Here is a 14,612-nt window from a genome sequence, read left to right on the forward strand (position 1 = left end):
CTCACAAGATCTCCCGGTTCTTACTTGTGAATTCAGTTCACTGGAGACTCGCACTAAACAGTTAATTTGAATCAATGAGTTGTCGACTCGAGAACAGCTGCAATCGGTTCATTCTAATTAGTCAATGAATCGTTTGGTGCGATTTGCAAACCGATTTAAAAGGTTCCTTGAAAAATGTACTTAAGTACTGTAGCGAAGTAAAGCTACTCCGTTACTGTCCACCACTGAGCCTGGTCGGGTCGTCACCGCTGCGGAGTAACACATACCTGCGTGAATCGCCATAGACATAAACTTAGAGAAGTAGCTCCGGTTGGAATGTTCTTCCGCGGGATGTGTGCAGTTCTGTTTATTAACCGCTAGAGCGCCAAAAGTTACATAGTGCTGCTTTAATGTCAATGAAACATTCTTTCATTATCAGTATCCTCATATTGACCTTTTGCTTGTGTTCCTGCAGCTGTTTCATATAGATTTTGGTCACTTTTTGGACCACAAGAAGAAGAAGTTTGGCTACAAGCGAGAGCGAGTGCCGTTTGTCTTAACTCAAGACTTCTTAATTGTGATCAGCAAAGGAGGAACCCAAGAGTGCACTAAAACCAGAGAGTTTGAGAGGTGCGTAATATGTGCATGTTGGAAGCATTATCAATTATTTTCCAGTGTTAGCTTAACAGAAACAAATCCTTTGTGTTTCAACATTAACATAGTAATTGGCAGGCAGCTAACTATCCGAGACAGTTAGAGATTGAGTTGAACAATAGAGGCTTTCAAAATGGGCCTCTTGGGCCTCCATCCCAGCAGCCTTTCCTCCTGCAACAATACTCTGACAGCCAGCTGGCTGCCAAGTTTCCTGCCTGTTCTCCAGACTTCCGCTTTCTTACAAATCTCCGCTTCAGTTGGGACTCAAAGGAGGCTTCAAAAAAACCGGATTTGTATCAGTGTGTGTGTCAGAGGAGTAGACATCCATGTCTATACTTGCAAAAACTAACCCTCAAAACAGGTTTTGAGCTCATCAATTTTTTATTATATTTTTTTTTTATGAAAAGCATATGAAGGAATGTTTTAATGTTGTCTCATGAAAAGCATTTAAAGTCTCCTGAAATTTTCAGCTTATTAGCTTTATCTATAGAGTGTTGCAGCGATGGATTATTATTATTTTTTTATTAACTTTTGGATTATTGCAGAAAATAAGCTCTGCGACCTACAAATGTTTATGATTCTTACGTTTGGTTTATCAAGATAAGCTTTACAAATGAACACAACTTTTAGTTTTGATGCCTAAATACAATCACCAAAAGAAAAAAAAGCGAAAGCTTTCGATTTTTATTTAAAATCTTTAAGTTGGAAAGCTTGAGTTAAAATAGCATTTCCATTTTAGCCACTATTTAGCAACTGGCTTTTTCAAGAAACCTAAAAGTTTTAAGAAATCACTAATGTGGTGTATTTTAATTTGTACTGATGTATTTTAATTTGTAGAATACAATATGAAAATATTTTGAGCCATTGAGCTTGTGTTAACCACAAACCTCATTTCAGGCATTTAAAGGCAGGGTATGTGATTTTTCAAAAACACTTTAGAAAACTGATTCGGGCCGAATAGCAAAACAAACTTGTAGCCAATCAGCAATAAGGGGCGTGTATACTCGTGATGTGGAGGGGAGAGCTTTCAGTGCATGGGACGGACATTAGCCGAGCCGAGCGACAGAAAGATAGAGATGGCAGATAAAAAAACAAAAGAGGAAAACGTCTGCGGAAAGATAAGGCAAGAAGTAGGACCCGTGTAAAATATTGGATCAGCTTTCCAGTGCTGGAGAGAACTCAAGGAGCGGAGGCCTGCGATCGGACGCCGAGGTTGCTTTGTTTCTTCTCAATAGGTGAGTAACACCGTGTCTACAACAGCTAAAGTCTGACTACACTGGACGCGATCAAACGACCGTTGAAAACCATTTGAAATGTGTGTCAGCACATCATAAATAGAACCCGGCAGCAGTTTTCTGTCGGGATTTGTTGCGCCGCGCCACTCACGTCCGTAGACACGGTGTAACATTGGTTTTGCTTTGTTTCACAGAACTAATCGTTGCCTGGGTTGCGTACGTATATGTGGGGCGGAGCTATCAAAATAGGGGCAAGACCCTTTTGGGGAAGGGGCGTGTTTGTTTTGGTGATTTCAAATATCAACATTGGCTACCAGAAATCGCTTACTCTGCCTTTAACCAAAAACTCATTCAAAAAGCCCATTACTGGTTTCTGAGTTTTTGGACTTTATTTACATGCAGCAGGGTAGCTGAACGTCTCACTGTCTCCCCCTACAGGTTCCAGGAGATGTGCTACAAGGCTTACTTGGCTATCAGACAGCATGCCAACCTTTTCATAAATCTCTTCTCCATGATGCTGGGCTCAGGCATGCCAGAGCTGCAGTCCTTCGACGACATCGCTTACATCCGAAAGACCCTGGCACTGGACAAAACAGAGCAGGAGGCCCTAGACTATTTCATGAAGCAGATGAATGACGCTCACCATGGTGGATGGACCACCAAGATGGACTGGATCTTTCACACCATCCGACACCATGCCCAAAACTGAGCCGACACAGATCCCAGCCACTGGTGGAATTTGGGGCTGGATAACAGGCAGAAACAAGACCCTTTTTTTTACAAGCACTGCCTGTTTTATGCCATGAAGAATCAGAGCACCCAAACCTCATGTACAAACGACCTTCAGAGCACTAAAACAACCTGGAAGGACATGTTTTTGTCCTCTTCTTGTTAATTTTTTTCCTCCTCATTTGAGGCATCTCTTGCCCATCATTGTCCAGAGTGGTTGTACATTATATCTGGAGTTTTGTCCTTCAGGTTTTTTTTTCTCTCCCCATTGTGCTGCTCTTCTCCTGGAGAGTCAATTCTTCTTCTTATCATTATTACATATTACATTTTTTCTGCGGAAAACAAACCTTCAAAGAAAAAAAAAAAAAGTTCTGCACTCTTCAGGAGCTTTTGTGGGGATGTTCAAGTCTTCCTGTTTAAAACTACAAATGCCTTCTAATATGCACGGAACCTCTGAGAACACTAGAAAAACAGGGTATGAAACTTTCTGGTCTGCTACCTGGCCTTTCCTCTCAAAACCAACACTAAACCCCCCAGAAAGGCAGCCGAGGCGTAGCAGTACGAATCTGATGGTGCTGATTTTCAAATTGCGCTCTTGTTCTTTGAGTTCAGTTGGCCACACAGGTCTTTATAATAGACAGATGATAAGGTTTCGGTCTCTTTTCTTCCTTATATGCACAGCGAGCTAAAATGATAGCCTGAATACCTTATTATGCACTGGACGTTAATATATTTTTATTTCCTTTTTATTACGAACTCACATTTTGGCCTCACAGTAGCAATACACGAATCTTGTACTCCTTATACAGAATTTTCAGAGACATCGGTAATGACATGGTTTGTGTTCTCAATATGCTCGTAACTCACTACACAATAACAGTGCAGATCCTCCATGATAGAAAGAAATATTCATTTTAGGACTACAATATGGGTTTTTTGATGGCCAGTACTGATGGTGATGTATAAGCAGATGAGTGCTGATCAAGTATTTCCCTTATTTTACGCAATATTTACTCAGAATATTGAGTTTGAAGCATTTACGCAATGTTTATTTTCGACAAGGCTGTCAGCCAATACGATGGGTTAAAAATAGTCATATATTGGCAAATTAATCAGCCTGGCTGAAATATATCGGTTTATCACTAATCAGGACATATATTTTCATTTTTATTCCTTACAGATCAATGATGTTTTTCCAGTTCCAGTGTGCGAAACATCACGGGAATCCAGGTTATCGGCTCTCTGTGTTTTCTTGGTTGTCCGGTGCGATTGAGCAGCGCAGAATAACGATTGTCCTACCAGATGCCCTGGCAGCGTGCAGATATGAAGCCTTAATACACTCGCTTAGTATGAATGGATATTCTTCTCCACGTGCCCTTGCATGCCACAGGAAAGCACACACTTGTCGGTGCATTGACGCTGGGTAGTTAGGAAAGAACAAAACCGCTTTTTCTCCCCTTCCATTGAGTTGCCGTATCTCTGGGTACTTTATTCTACTACACTAAAGCTTGCAAGACCTTTCCTGTTAGCCTGACTTTTTTTTTTTAAACAGATGCAACTGGTAGTTTGTGTGAGAAGCATTAAAGGGATAGTCCACCCAAAAATGAAAATTCTTTTGTGTTGCCGTATCTCTGGGTACTTTATTCTACTACACTAAAGCTTGCAAACCTTTCCTGTTAGCCTGACTTTTTTTTTTTAAACAGATGCAACTGGTAGTTTGTGTGAGAAGCATTAAAGGGATAGTCCACCCAAAAATGAAAATTCTTTTGTTATTTACTGTAAATGTTGGGAACTGAAACTGGTTGTCATCTTCAAAATTTCTTTTTTTGTGGTGTGTGTTTCACAGAAGAAAGTCAGTTATACAGGTTTTGAATGACATAAGGGTCATTTTGGGCTGGACTGTTTCTTTAAAACAGATGGTGCTATGTAGTTAAATATTATGTTGAAAGATTCTGTGGACGAAATGGATGTTTTAGATGGTGAAATGGCTTTTAGATGCTTCAAATGGATGACACTGGTAAAATCATTTGCCGATGACACTACAGTACAGTGCATTAGAACTACAGATACATTTATATACATACATGCATATATATAAGTATATATACGCACTCTGTTCCCCCTCATTGTCTCTTTTTTTTCACTAGTGAAGACAATGTGCAGTGAATGTTTCATGGTGCAGGATGTCTCAGATGTGGCATTACAGGGCTGAGCAAACTAGAGAAGAGGAAATAAAGGTAGTTATCTTTTAATTTGACCTTTTCAAATTAACTAACTAAGGAGCGTCCTCTTGAGTCAGGTTAAGTGCCTTGCAAGGGGCCGTAATGGCAGTGTTACATTCGAGCTGCTCACTTCGCCTGTTGATTTCCCAGCTTTCTGGATCACAACAACACTTTAGCTTCGCCGTTTTGAACCAGATCGTAATGTGAGATTCCAGAACAGATCGTATCCAATCAAATAAGCTCACGTTTAAAAGGAATGATTCACCCAAAAAGAAAACATTTACTCACCCTCATGCTGATTTGCACATTTTCTGCATATTTTGAAGAACGTTCAAAGAACATTGGACCCAACTGACTTTTATTGAAAACAGACATTTTTTTCAAAATATATTTCATTTCATACGTGTTTGGGGTGGCATGAGGGTGAGTAAATGGTGACAGTTTTCTTTTTAGGGTGAACTATCTCATTGGGCACAAATCTACATTTTCTCTTTCTATCTCTTCTCGGCTCTTGTCAGTTAATCCAAGCCCCTGTCGTGTTTCTGCATTACTTTAAAGCTGTGAAAATGTACATTTACAAAAGAGGTGCAATCATGCTATTTAAAAGGATATATGGCTACTGGCTGGAAACCCCTGAGTACTATTATTCTCACACCATTTTATCGTTGTGTTTTCCTCAAAAGGAAAGTCAGTGATCATACTTGCATAACCACTTGAGATATAAAGGATCAGATGAAGATCTGATTGATTGACGTAGGAAAAACGTAAGGAAACGACAAATACTCATTTCCACGTTACAGTCTGATGAGGTCTTTGCGGAGCCGAAATTCAGCTTAAATACTGGGCAGCATCAAACAATGCAAATCATAATGAAAGACGGTTTGTTTTTCTACTGTTTTTAAGTTTAAAATGGTGTCCTGAGTACTTACTATTGTAGTATTCCACATTTATGCATTTCTTTTTTTTTTTTGTAAGCATTGTAACTCTTAAATGTAGTAAACAAATGAACAGATATACACTTGGCGTCAGACTGATGTATGCAGGTGGTTCTTGCACTTTGTATTCCTCCGTTCTTTCTCTCTTTGCCTTCGGTCCTGAGGGACGCTTTAGTCTCCTGCATGTGTTTTTTTAACCCTGCGTGCTCATTTACTGCCTGAAACTGAGATCAGCTAGAGCTTAGTCATAGTAAGCAGCCGTATGTTAGCTCTCCTAAAGCCATTTATTGCATGGTTCTGTTCACTACGTGTTTTTGTCTGTACAGGTTACAGATCTATTTGGGCTGGACCCGCTAAAAAGCCCATTCACAAATGTCTAATGTGATCAATAGCTTTCTAATTTACTTTTGAATCGTTTTAATGACTTGCAAACAAACTATTGAGATGCGGAAATTCTGGAGTCTTTTGTATGACAAAGGAAAATGAGAAAAAAAGGAGTTAAACGACAAAAAGTTTATTTGTTGTACTTGAAAATTGGAACCGTCTTTGTGTCGACTACAAAGCCGTCAATGTTTCATAGCACTGAAGGTTTACTTGCATAGGCAATTTCATACTGATTGTGAATGTTTAAATGGTTTAGTCTGGAGTCTCTTTACAATTAGAAACTCTACTACACCAATAAAAAGAGAGAAAAATGACCATTTAAATTCAAAGAAAAATCAAAGTATACATTTGTTTGCTATTATGTGAAGTCTAAAAGATGGAGGATATAGAAAATTCTATTTAATGGAAGGTGAAAGCGTGTTTTATTTTTATTTTTTACATTTTTTTATGCTTTGAGTGGTTACATTTCTCTCTCTGTATTGCTGTTGCATTTTGCTCATTTATGTGTTGAATTATGATGTCATAAAGATATGATTTTCTTTACTATCACTATTATGAAATTATATATAGTGGGCCAAATACTTTCTTTACCTCTTTTGTTCCTTGCATGAATAAAAACAAACTAAAAAATAGAAGAAAAGTTGAAAAAGTTGCCCTAGAAAACTTGTTTGTTTGTTTTTGTAGACGTAAGGGATTTTTGGCCTATGACTGCACTCAGTAGAAACCATCTATAAACTGCCATCAGTCACAAAGCCTCATCTTCATTTCTATTCGGTTTCATTGTGCACCTCAGTTCAAAAGTAGCTTTGTATCCAGTCTGTCTTCAGTATTTTGAGTGTTATGTGACTATGTACAAATAAACTTATTTCAAGAAAATTTTCGTGGATCTGACTGATTATATATACATGTTCATGAATTTCTGTTTAAATAACATGTGACCCTGGACCACAAAACCATAAGTCATAAGGGTCAATTTTTCGAAATTGAGATTTAAACATCATCTGAATAAAGCTGAATAAATAAGCTTTCCATTGGCGTATGGTTTGTTAGGATAGGACAATATTTGGCCGAGATACAACTATTTGAAAATCTGGAATCTGAGGGTGCAAAAAAAAAATCAAAATATTGAGAAAAGTTGTCCAAATGAAGTTCTTAGCAATGCATATTACTAATCAAAAATGTAGTTTTAATATATTTACAGTAGGAAACTTACAAAATATCTTCATGGAAATAAAAAGGTCTTTTATTATGAACGAGTCTTTTATTATTAACTATTGAACTTCCGGTGATGTAAGACGCGCAAGTGTTTAGATGTCTCCTGTCTGCACATTTCTTCTGTCTTTGCAAATTTATTCTTCCCTTCGTTCTTTGGTGATCGACTGCTAGACCGTTTGCTTCCAGCAGCAGTGAAGGACTCTGATGTTGTCGCGCGTTGCTGAACGGATCATGTGACGGCGGTGAGTGACTCCTTACCATCATGAGCAGTAACTGTTGCTTACATGCCATCCTGCAGCGAGGTGAATGGATATACATGTATGGATATGCAAACCAAAAAAAAAAAAAACTGCTACTGACTGCAACAGACCTGACACTTTTGAAGATTTCTTGTTTGAAGTTATCCTTTGACCTGAATAAATTTTAAAGGGACGGCTGACCAAAAAAAAATTTAAAATTATGTCATAATTTACTCACCGTAATGTCGGACTGACAAAAAAAATTAATCAAATAAAAAGTTTCATGAAACGTGTCCATATGACATCGCTATATAAGTCTTCTGAAGTCAAACGACAGATTTATGTGATGAACAGGCCTTATTATCCTCTTTGCTGTAACCTCTCAAAACAAATATGGTGCGATTAGATGAATCTTTGGAAAATGTCATTGACTGATTCCTGCTTCTTGCACTCAGGGTGTGATCGGACACTAGGAACTGTCAACAAGACAGAACAAAGGGCATCCTGACCTAATTTGTGCATGTAGAAGTGGATCCATGGGTGTCCTGCGGGCGGTGTCCGTCACCATGGGAAGGATCAGCACATTTAGGTCCTATCAGATCATGCTGCTCTTTGCTGCAGCCTTGGCAGTGGTGGCCTTCTACTACTTTGGCTCCGAAAAGCAGAACTTCTCCAGCACCACAAAACGGATCAAGGAAACACAAGCAAGCCACAACACCAACCGTGATGATGCAGATCTTTCTATAGACATCCGGTCTGGACGTCCAGAAAGCAGAACAGGAACTGGAGATGACCTGGATGGAAAGCCATCACGCTTTCATGCTCTCATGATGTTCACCAAGGTTTACAAGAGCTTGAGCTTGCAGCAGAAGTTTCAGGTGGCCATGCGCTCCATGGCCAAACATGGACGGTTCCTGGAGGATGAGATGCTGGTTCTCCATTACGTCTCTGATGCAGGCAGTCAGGAGCTGGGGGAGAAGATGCTTCCTGAACTTCTGCTGGATGCAACTTTCCGGTACGAGGTATGTACAGCGAACCTTCATGTTTTTCAGTGTGCTGATGTTGGGTGATGCAGCATTGGCACCCTTTTAGTTTATCTCATGTTTTGATGTCTTTAAAATAGATTTTGATGATGATGATAATAATAATATTGTTGTTATAATGTTGTTATTTAGAGTAGTCAAGTTTATTTGTACAGCGCTTTTCACGATACAAATCATTGCAAAGCAACTTTACAGCAAATTAAGTTTCTACAATATTTAGTGGTAGCTTATCAGTGGTGACTGTCAGTTAATGTACATATGGCAGAAATGTACGGAAAATCAAATAAAGACGTAATAAAACAGACGATGAACACTATTAACAGCAATTATTATATGATGCAATCAAACTTATAGCAAAATGTGGTAGTTCAATATGTTGTTTCAGGGTTGGCATCATCTGAGGTCCTCTGAGGGGTTGGCATCATCTCTTCTCAGGTGTTCTGGATCCAGACTGAAGCTTGTGTAAATCATACATCCCGTGGCAAAAACAGCATTGAATTCAGTGATGTCTTCATTCAGCTCAGTTCATAGTATCATAGTATCTGTGCAATCAAGGCGACGATATCGCTGGAAATGAAGTGTCCCCAACTAAGCAAGCCAGAGGCGACAGCGGCAAGGAACCAAAACTCCATCGGTGACAGAATGGAGAAAAAACCTTGGGAGAAACCAGGCTCAGTCGGGGGGCCAGTTCTCCTCTGGCCAGACCAAACCAGCAGTTCAATTTCAGTCACATTGTGCAGAGGACTCATCTGGTTCCTGTGGTCTTGTCCCGGTGGTCGTCTGAGACAAGGTCTTTACAGGGGAATAACATCTGTATCTGGTGTTCATCTAGTTGTCCTGGTCTCCGCTGTCTTTCAGGGCTGTAGAGGTCCTCTCTAGGTGCTGATCCACCATCTGGTCTGAATACGTACTGGATCCGGGTGACTGCAGTGACCATCTGATCTGGATACAGACTGGATCTGGTGGGTTGTTTCAGGGTTGGCATCATCTGAGGTCCTCTGAGGGGTTGGCATCATCTCTTCTCAGGTGTTCTGGATCCAGACTGAAGCTTGTGTAAATCCTAGTTTACCACGGGATGTCAATCCCGTGGCAAAAACAGAGAAACAAATAGGGACATAATTAGCGTAGCTGCTGTTCCAACCAAGTAAAATTAATTTGTTTAACCCAAGCTAAGGAATAATAATGTGCATTTGATCAGATATAACTGCAGTACAAGATTATGATATGCATTATTTGAATGCTTGGCCAAAGAGATGTGTCTTTAATCTAGCTTTAAACAGAGAGAGTGTGTTTGAACCCCGAACGTTATCAGGAAGGCTATTCCAGAGTTTGGGAGCCAAATGCGAAAAAGCTCTACCTCCTTTAGTGGACTTTGCTATCCTAGGTACTACCAAAAGTCCAGAGTTTTGCGACCTTAGGGAGCGTGATGGATTGTAGCGTGGTAGAAGACTAGTTAGGTATGCAGGAGCTAAACCATTAAGGGCCTTGTAGGTAAGTAATAATATTTTGTAACTGATTCGGAACTTAATAGGTAGCCAGTGCAGGGACTGTAAAATTGGGGTAATATGATCATATTTTCTTGACCTGGTAAGGACTCTAGCCGCTGCATTTTGGACTACCTGTAGGTTGTTTATTGAAGATGCAGGACAACCAGCTAGCAGTGCATTACAATAGTCCAGTCTAGAGGTCATGAATGCATGAACTAGCTTTTCTGCATCAGAAACAGGTAACATGTTTCGTAGCTTGGCAGTGTTTCTAAGATGGAAGAATGCTGTTTTTGTAACATGGGAAATATGATTTTCAAAAGACAAGTTGCTATCTAATATAACACCCAGATTTTTGACTGTAGAGGAAGTAACAGTACAACCATCTAGTTGCAAATTGTAATCCCAAGAGATTCGGTGTACTGTCTTTTGGTCCAATAAGTAATATCTCTGTCTTATCCGAATTTAGTAGTAGTAGTTAGATAGTAGTAGTAGTAGTAGTAGTAGTACTTGCAATAATCACCTTCTGATACATTTATATTATTATTATTATTATGTTAGATTACATAAAACATGCTGTAAATTGTGTGTAATAATAATAATAATAATAGAAAATAATAATAGAAAACATACAAAATAATTATTCATATTAATGGACTGTTGTTGTTATTTTTATTATTATTTCTATAGTTATTTATGATGTTATATTGTTTTATTATATTACAGAATTATATTATAGAATATAAACATACTTTACATATTACATATATCTTTAAAAATAAATAGATAAAAAACCAATTCAAAAGCTAATATGCATATACTGTTGTTGGTTTATTATTATTATTATTATTACAATCGTTATTTCTTTATTATATAAACATACTGTACATAATACAATACAATATAATATACAGTACTGGATCTTTTAGTTTAAGTTGCCAACAAGATTTTTGGTTTGTAACCTTAAATTTGGAACGTTTTGGGGTTTTTCTTGTTTAATGCATGAAGGCATTTTCTGCTTTTTGTAAGCACAGCAGATGGCAGTGCAGGAAAGCTGAAATCAGACAGTTGCTTTTGCACACATCATCCACAGGACTAGAGGTTACGCAGCAGACGTTTCCTTTACATCAGCTCACAGAAGAACAACACGCAGCTCTCATACAGCAGCACTCCCTCAAGACCGCTCACGCTCTATAACAGATTTTTTAGTTCATCAAAACAACTAGGGCCATTCTGTGAGCACATAAATATTATGACATTGAGATTGTCTTTATTTTTTGTGGATATTTTTGAGATGAGCATAATTTGCTACTTAAAAGTTATTGTAAATGTGATTTTGCACTCTAAAAGAAGAAAATAATTTTCTTTTCACAAAATGATGGTATATTTAAACACAAAAATGAAAATACTGTGATTATTTACTGACCCTAATGGAACAATAAATCATGCTTTAGAGGGCTTTCAGAAAAATAGCTGTGTGTTGGTTACATGGGGCCAGTGTTACTCTACCACAATGGCTTTTTGTGATTCCTCTTTGAGCTTCAGGATCTTTGGGCTGATCCCGCTGTAGAGGATTTGTCTGTATTACCATTAAGTAAACTTGGCCTAGTTCAGAGAGATAGGTGGTCAGGTTGTCACCGGACTTTCTGAGTTTCTGATTTTTTTTATATCTCATTTCATAAATGCAGTGCAATGTCTCTGCTCTGGTTCATGTATTGAGACAGCAGTATTTCTGCCTAGCAACGTCCCTGTTGCCGGGCATTAGTGGAGACTGATCCTCTGTCCTGGACAGGCGGATGGACAGTAGCTCAGTTTAGCAGGGATGCTGTGAGACTGAGGTTCAGATTACCTTCCTTTAATCCTGACTCTGTTCAACACACACACACACACACACACACCAACACACACACACACACACACACGTGCACGAATGCGCACGAGCACACAATAAGATAATGAGTATTTGGCTTAATGCAACATCCGATAATCATCATTACTACCCACCCCAACATGTGCTATAACATTTTGATTAAAATAGTTCACACACACACACATTCACAAAACAGCAGCTTATTTCAGTGGATAATACAATTTGATGACGGTGATTGTTGTTTTGAATAGTTGTAGTACTGTAGTGGTGGTAATAATAATAGTAATATTAACAATTATGATGATGATTATTATTGTTGCTGTTATTAGTATTGTTATTGTTGTAGTATTATTTGTAGTAGAAGATGATTTAGATAATATTATATTTATGTAAACACACTGTTAATAAAATCATATAGAACCTTTGTAGTCATAGTGATAAAAATAAGCTTTGATTATGATTATTGTTTAATTAATAGTAATACATGTAAATGTATGACACTTTATTATGTTGTATTATATATTTTATTATGTTATATTGTTTTTTGTAAACACATAGTAAATATATAAATATTTCTGTGATGGCAAAGCTGAATTTGATATATATTTCTTGTTGAAAAATTTTCATATATATATAGAAAGTTAAAAAAGAACATTTATTTGAAATAGAAATTTATTATAAATGACTTTACTGTCTCTTTTGATCAATTTAATGTGTCCTAATTTAAATAAATACATAAAAATCTTACTGTCCTCAAACTTTTGAACGGTAGTGTAAATTAGATGTTTTGGAATTACAAATAAGACGGCATGCTGTTTTTATTGACAATTAATCGTTTTTATTGCTGCTAAAAGCATTATGTAAGAGAAGGTGTTTTTATCTAAATTACAGCTGCAAGTAATAATTCATATTATGAGCAAGTTGAATGATTATTACGTGAAACTGAATGACTTATTATATTACAGCACTAATTGTAGTAGGCTAGTAGCAATAATAATAATAATAATTTTTAATAATGGTTAAAAACTAATCTAAAACTAAAAATTATTTTATATTGTATTGTATTATATTATATTATATTATATTATTAGATGTGCCGATATACAATGTATATCACAAATTCACAATAATAATAATCCATTCATAAGCATGTAGTTATTATTGTTATAATTATGTGGTTGGGGTGGCATGTGGTTTTTAGGGCAGACTGTCTTTGTCTGCAGGCTATAGACTGAACCTGTCTCGCTCAAAACTGAACTGTGCAGACACAGAGCGTGTGGAAAGTTCCACTGTCACTGTGGGCTCACAGACTCCCACACAGTCTCATGACATGAGATGAAACCAGAATGAGTTCATCATGCATGTGTTCTCAGGGAAGGGATGACGGCACCATCAGCTGCTGCTGGGGGTCATTAGGGGTCATTCTTTGAGCTCTCTGAGGAACTGAATGAAGCGTGTGAAAGCTTGATGATTTGAGCGTTTCATTCTCTGACATCTGTGTGTTGCAGTTTGACTGCACTGGCAGATAGAGGTAGATGATGGTCACGTATTGCATTTGATATGGCCATGCTAAACTGATTTAAAGCATGGTTTACCATATCATGGTATTCTATGAAGTATATTGAAGTGATGTTAATACTATTTGATACCTTCAATGTGACATGGTGCTTTTTAGTTTAGGTATGGCGAACATATTCTCAATGACTATGTTGTTAGAATTCCTTCACAGAACATTCAGATTGTCAGTGATATTTATGCAAGCACCCAATCTCATATAATGAAGTACACTCTAACTTTATTTCAGACCTAGTACACACCTCCAGAACTATTTGGAAAGTCAGAAACGCATAAAATGACCATCAGGCTCTGCTCCGAGTCTCCATGGGCATTAACACTGTCAGAAGCCTTTAATTTAATATTGCACAGCACTTCATGTGCTAGTAATAGAGATTACACTGAGCTCTGTATGCGGCTACACTCTGAAACTCATGCAAATTCCTGGAAGATTTAGCCGATTCCTGCAGTTACTCCATCTATAAAATGAACCTAGCATTTACTGGGGTAGTTTCTGTTCCTATTTATTAGTTATTTTGAAGTGAAATGACAGTTTTATTGGAACAATGAATGGTCTGTCCTCTTTGAAGTTCTTATGAACAAAATGGAGTTTTGTTTCCTGTTATTTCTAACTGCTTCTGCATTATCACAAATAAACTTTGATGAAATATTAAAGGGGTCATATGATGCAATTTCAAGTTTTCCTTTCTCTTTGGAGTGTTACAAGCTGTATTGTTGCTGCCGCCGCCGCCGCCATGTTGTGAAAACGCTGTGTGTTTCGTTGCGAAAGCGAAAATTCTTTGTTTGGCCTTCCAAAAGAGGACACGACTAGAAATCAGTGGTTAAGTTGTATTTACAACACTGTTCCAGAACAGGGTTGGGAGGGTTACTAGATAAATGTATTCCGTTACAGTTACAAATTACTTCATTAAAAAAGTATTCAGTAACGTAATCCAAGTACCACAATATAAAAGTAATGTAATCTGATTACTTTTGGATTACTTCAAGTTACATATGTAAATAAATCAAAAAAGCAATATTTAATTACTTTAATTTAACTATGACTTTA

At 37.7% G+C, this 14,612-nt stretch overlaps 2 protein-coding genes across 3 annotated transcripts in view; both read left to right on the top strand.

Annotated features, from left to right (window-relative positions):
• pik3ca (phosphatidylinositol-4,5-bisphosphate 3-kinase, catalytic subunit alpha) overlaps positions 1-4,205 on the top strand; it is an 18,675-nt gene extending 14,470 nt beyond the window's left edge. For both annotated transcript variants that reach the window (XM_016525188.1, XM_016525189.1), the window contains 2 exons: positions 455-609; positions 2,307-4,205. In XM_016525188.1, coding sequence (XP_016380674.1) covers positions 455-609; positions 2,307-2,577 — 426 coding nt within the window. In that variant the 3' untranslated portion in view covers positions 2,578-4,205. The remainder of the gene's footprint in view (positions 1-454; positions 610-2,306) is intronic.
• A 3,226-nt stretch (positions 4,206-7,431) lies between these two features.
• LOC107718247 (xyloside xylosyltransferase 1-like) overlaps positions 7,432-14,612 on the top strand; it is a 46,195-nt gene continuing 39,014 nt past the window's right edge. The window contains exons 1-2 of the mRNA XM_016525241.1: positions 7,432-7,595; positions 8,048-8,614. Of these exons, the coding sequence (XP_016380727.1) occupies positions 8,129-8,614 (486 nt within the window). The 5' untranslated portion in view covers positions 7,432-7,595; positions 8,048-8,128. The remainder of the gene's footprint in view (positions 7,596-8,047; positions 8,615-14,612) is intronic.

Source organism: Sinocyclocheilus rhinocerous, unplaced genomic scaffold, assembly GCF_001515625.1.
Source record: "Sinocyclocheilus rhinocerous isolate Xijiao unplaced genomic scaffold, SAMN03320098_v1.1 scaffold1111, whole genome shotgun sequence".
Lineage (NCBI taxonomy): Eukaryota > Metazoa > Chordata > Actinopteri > Cypriniformes > Cyprinidae > Sinocyclocheilus > Sinocyclocheilus rhinocerous.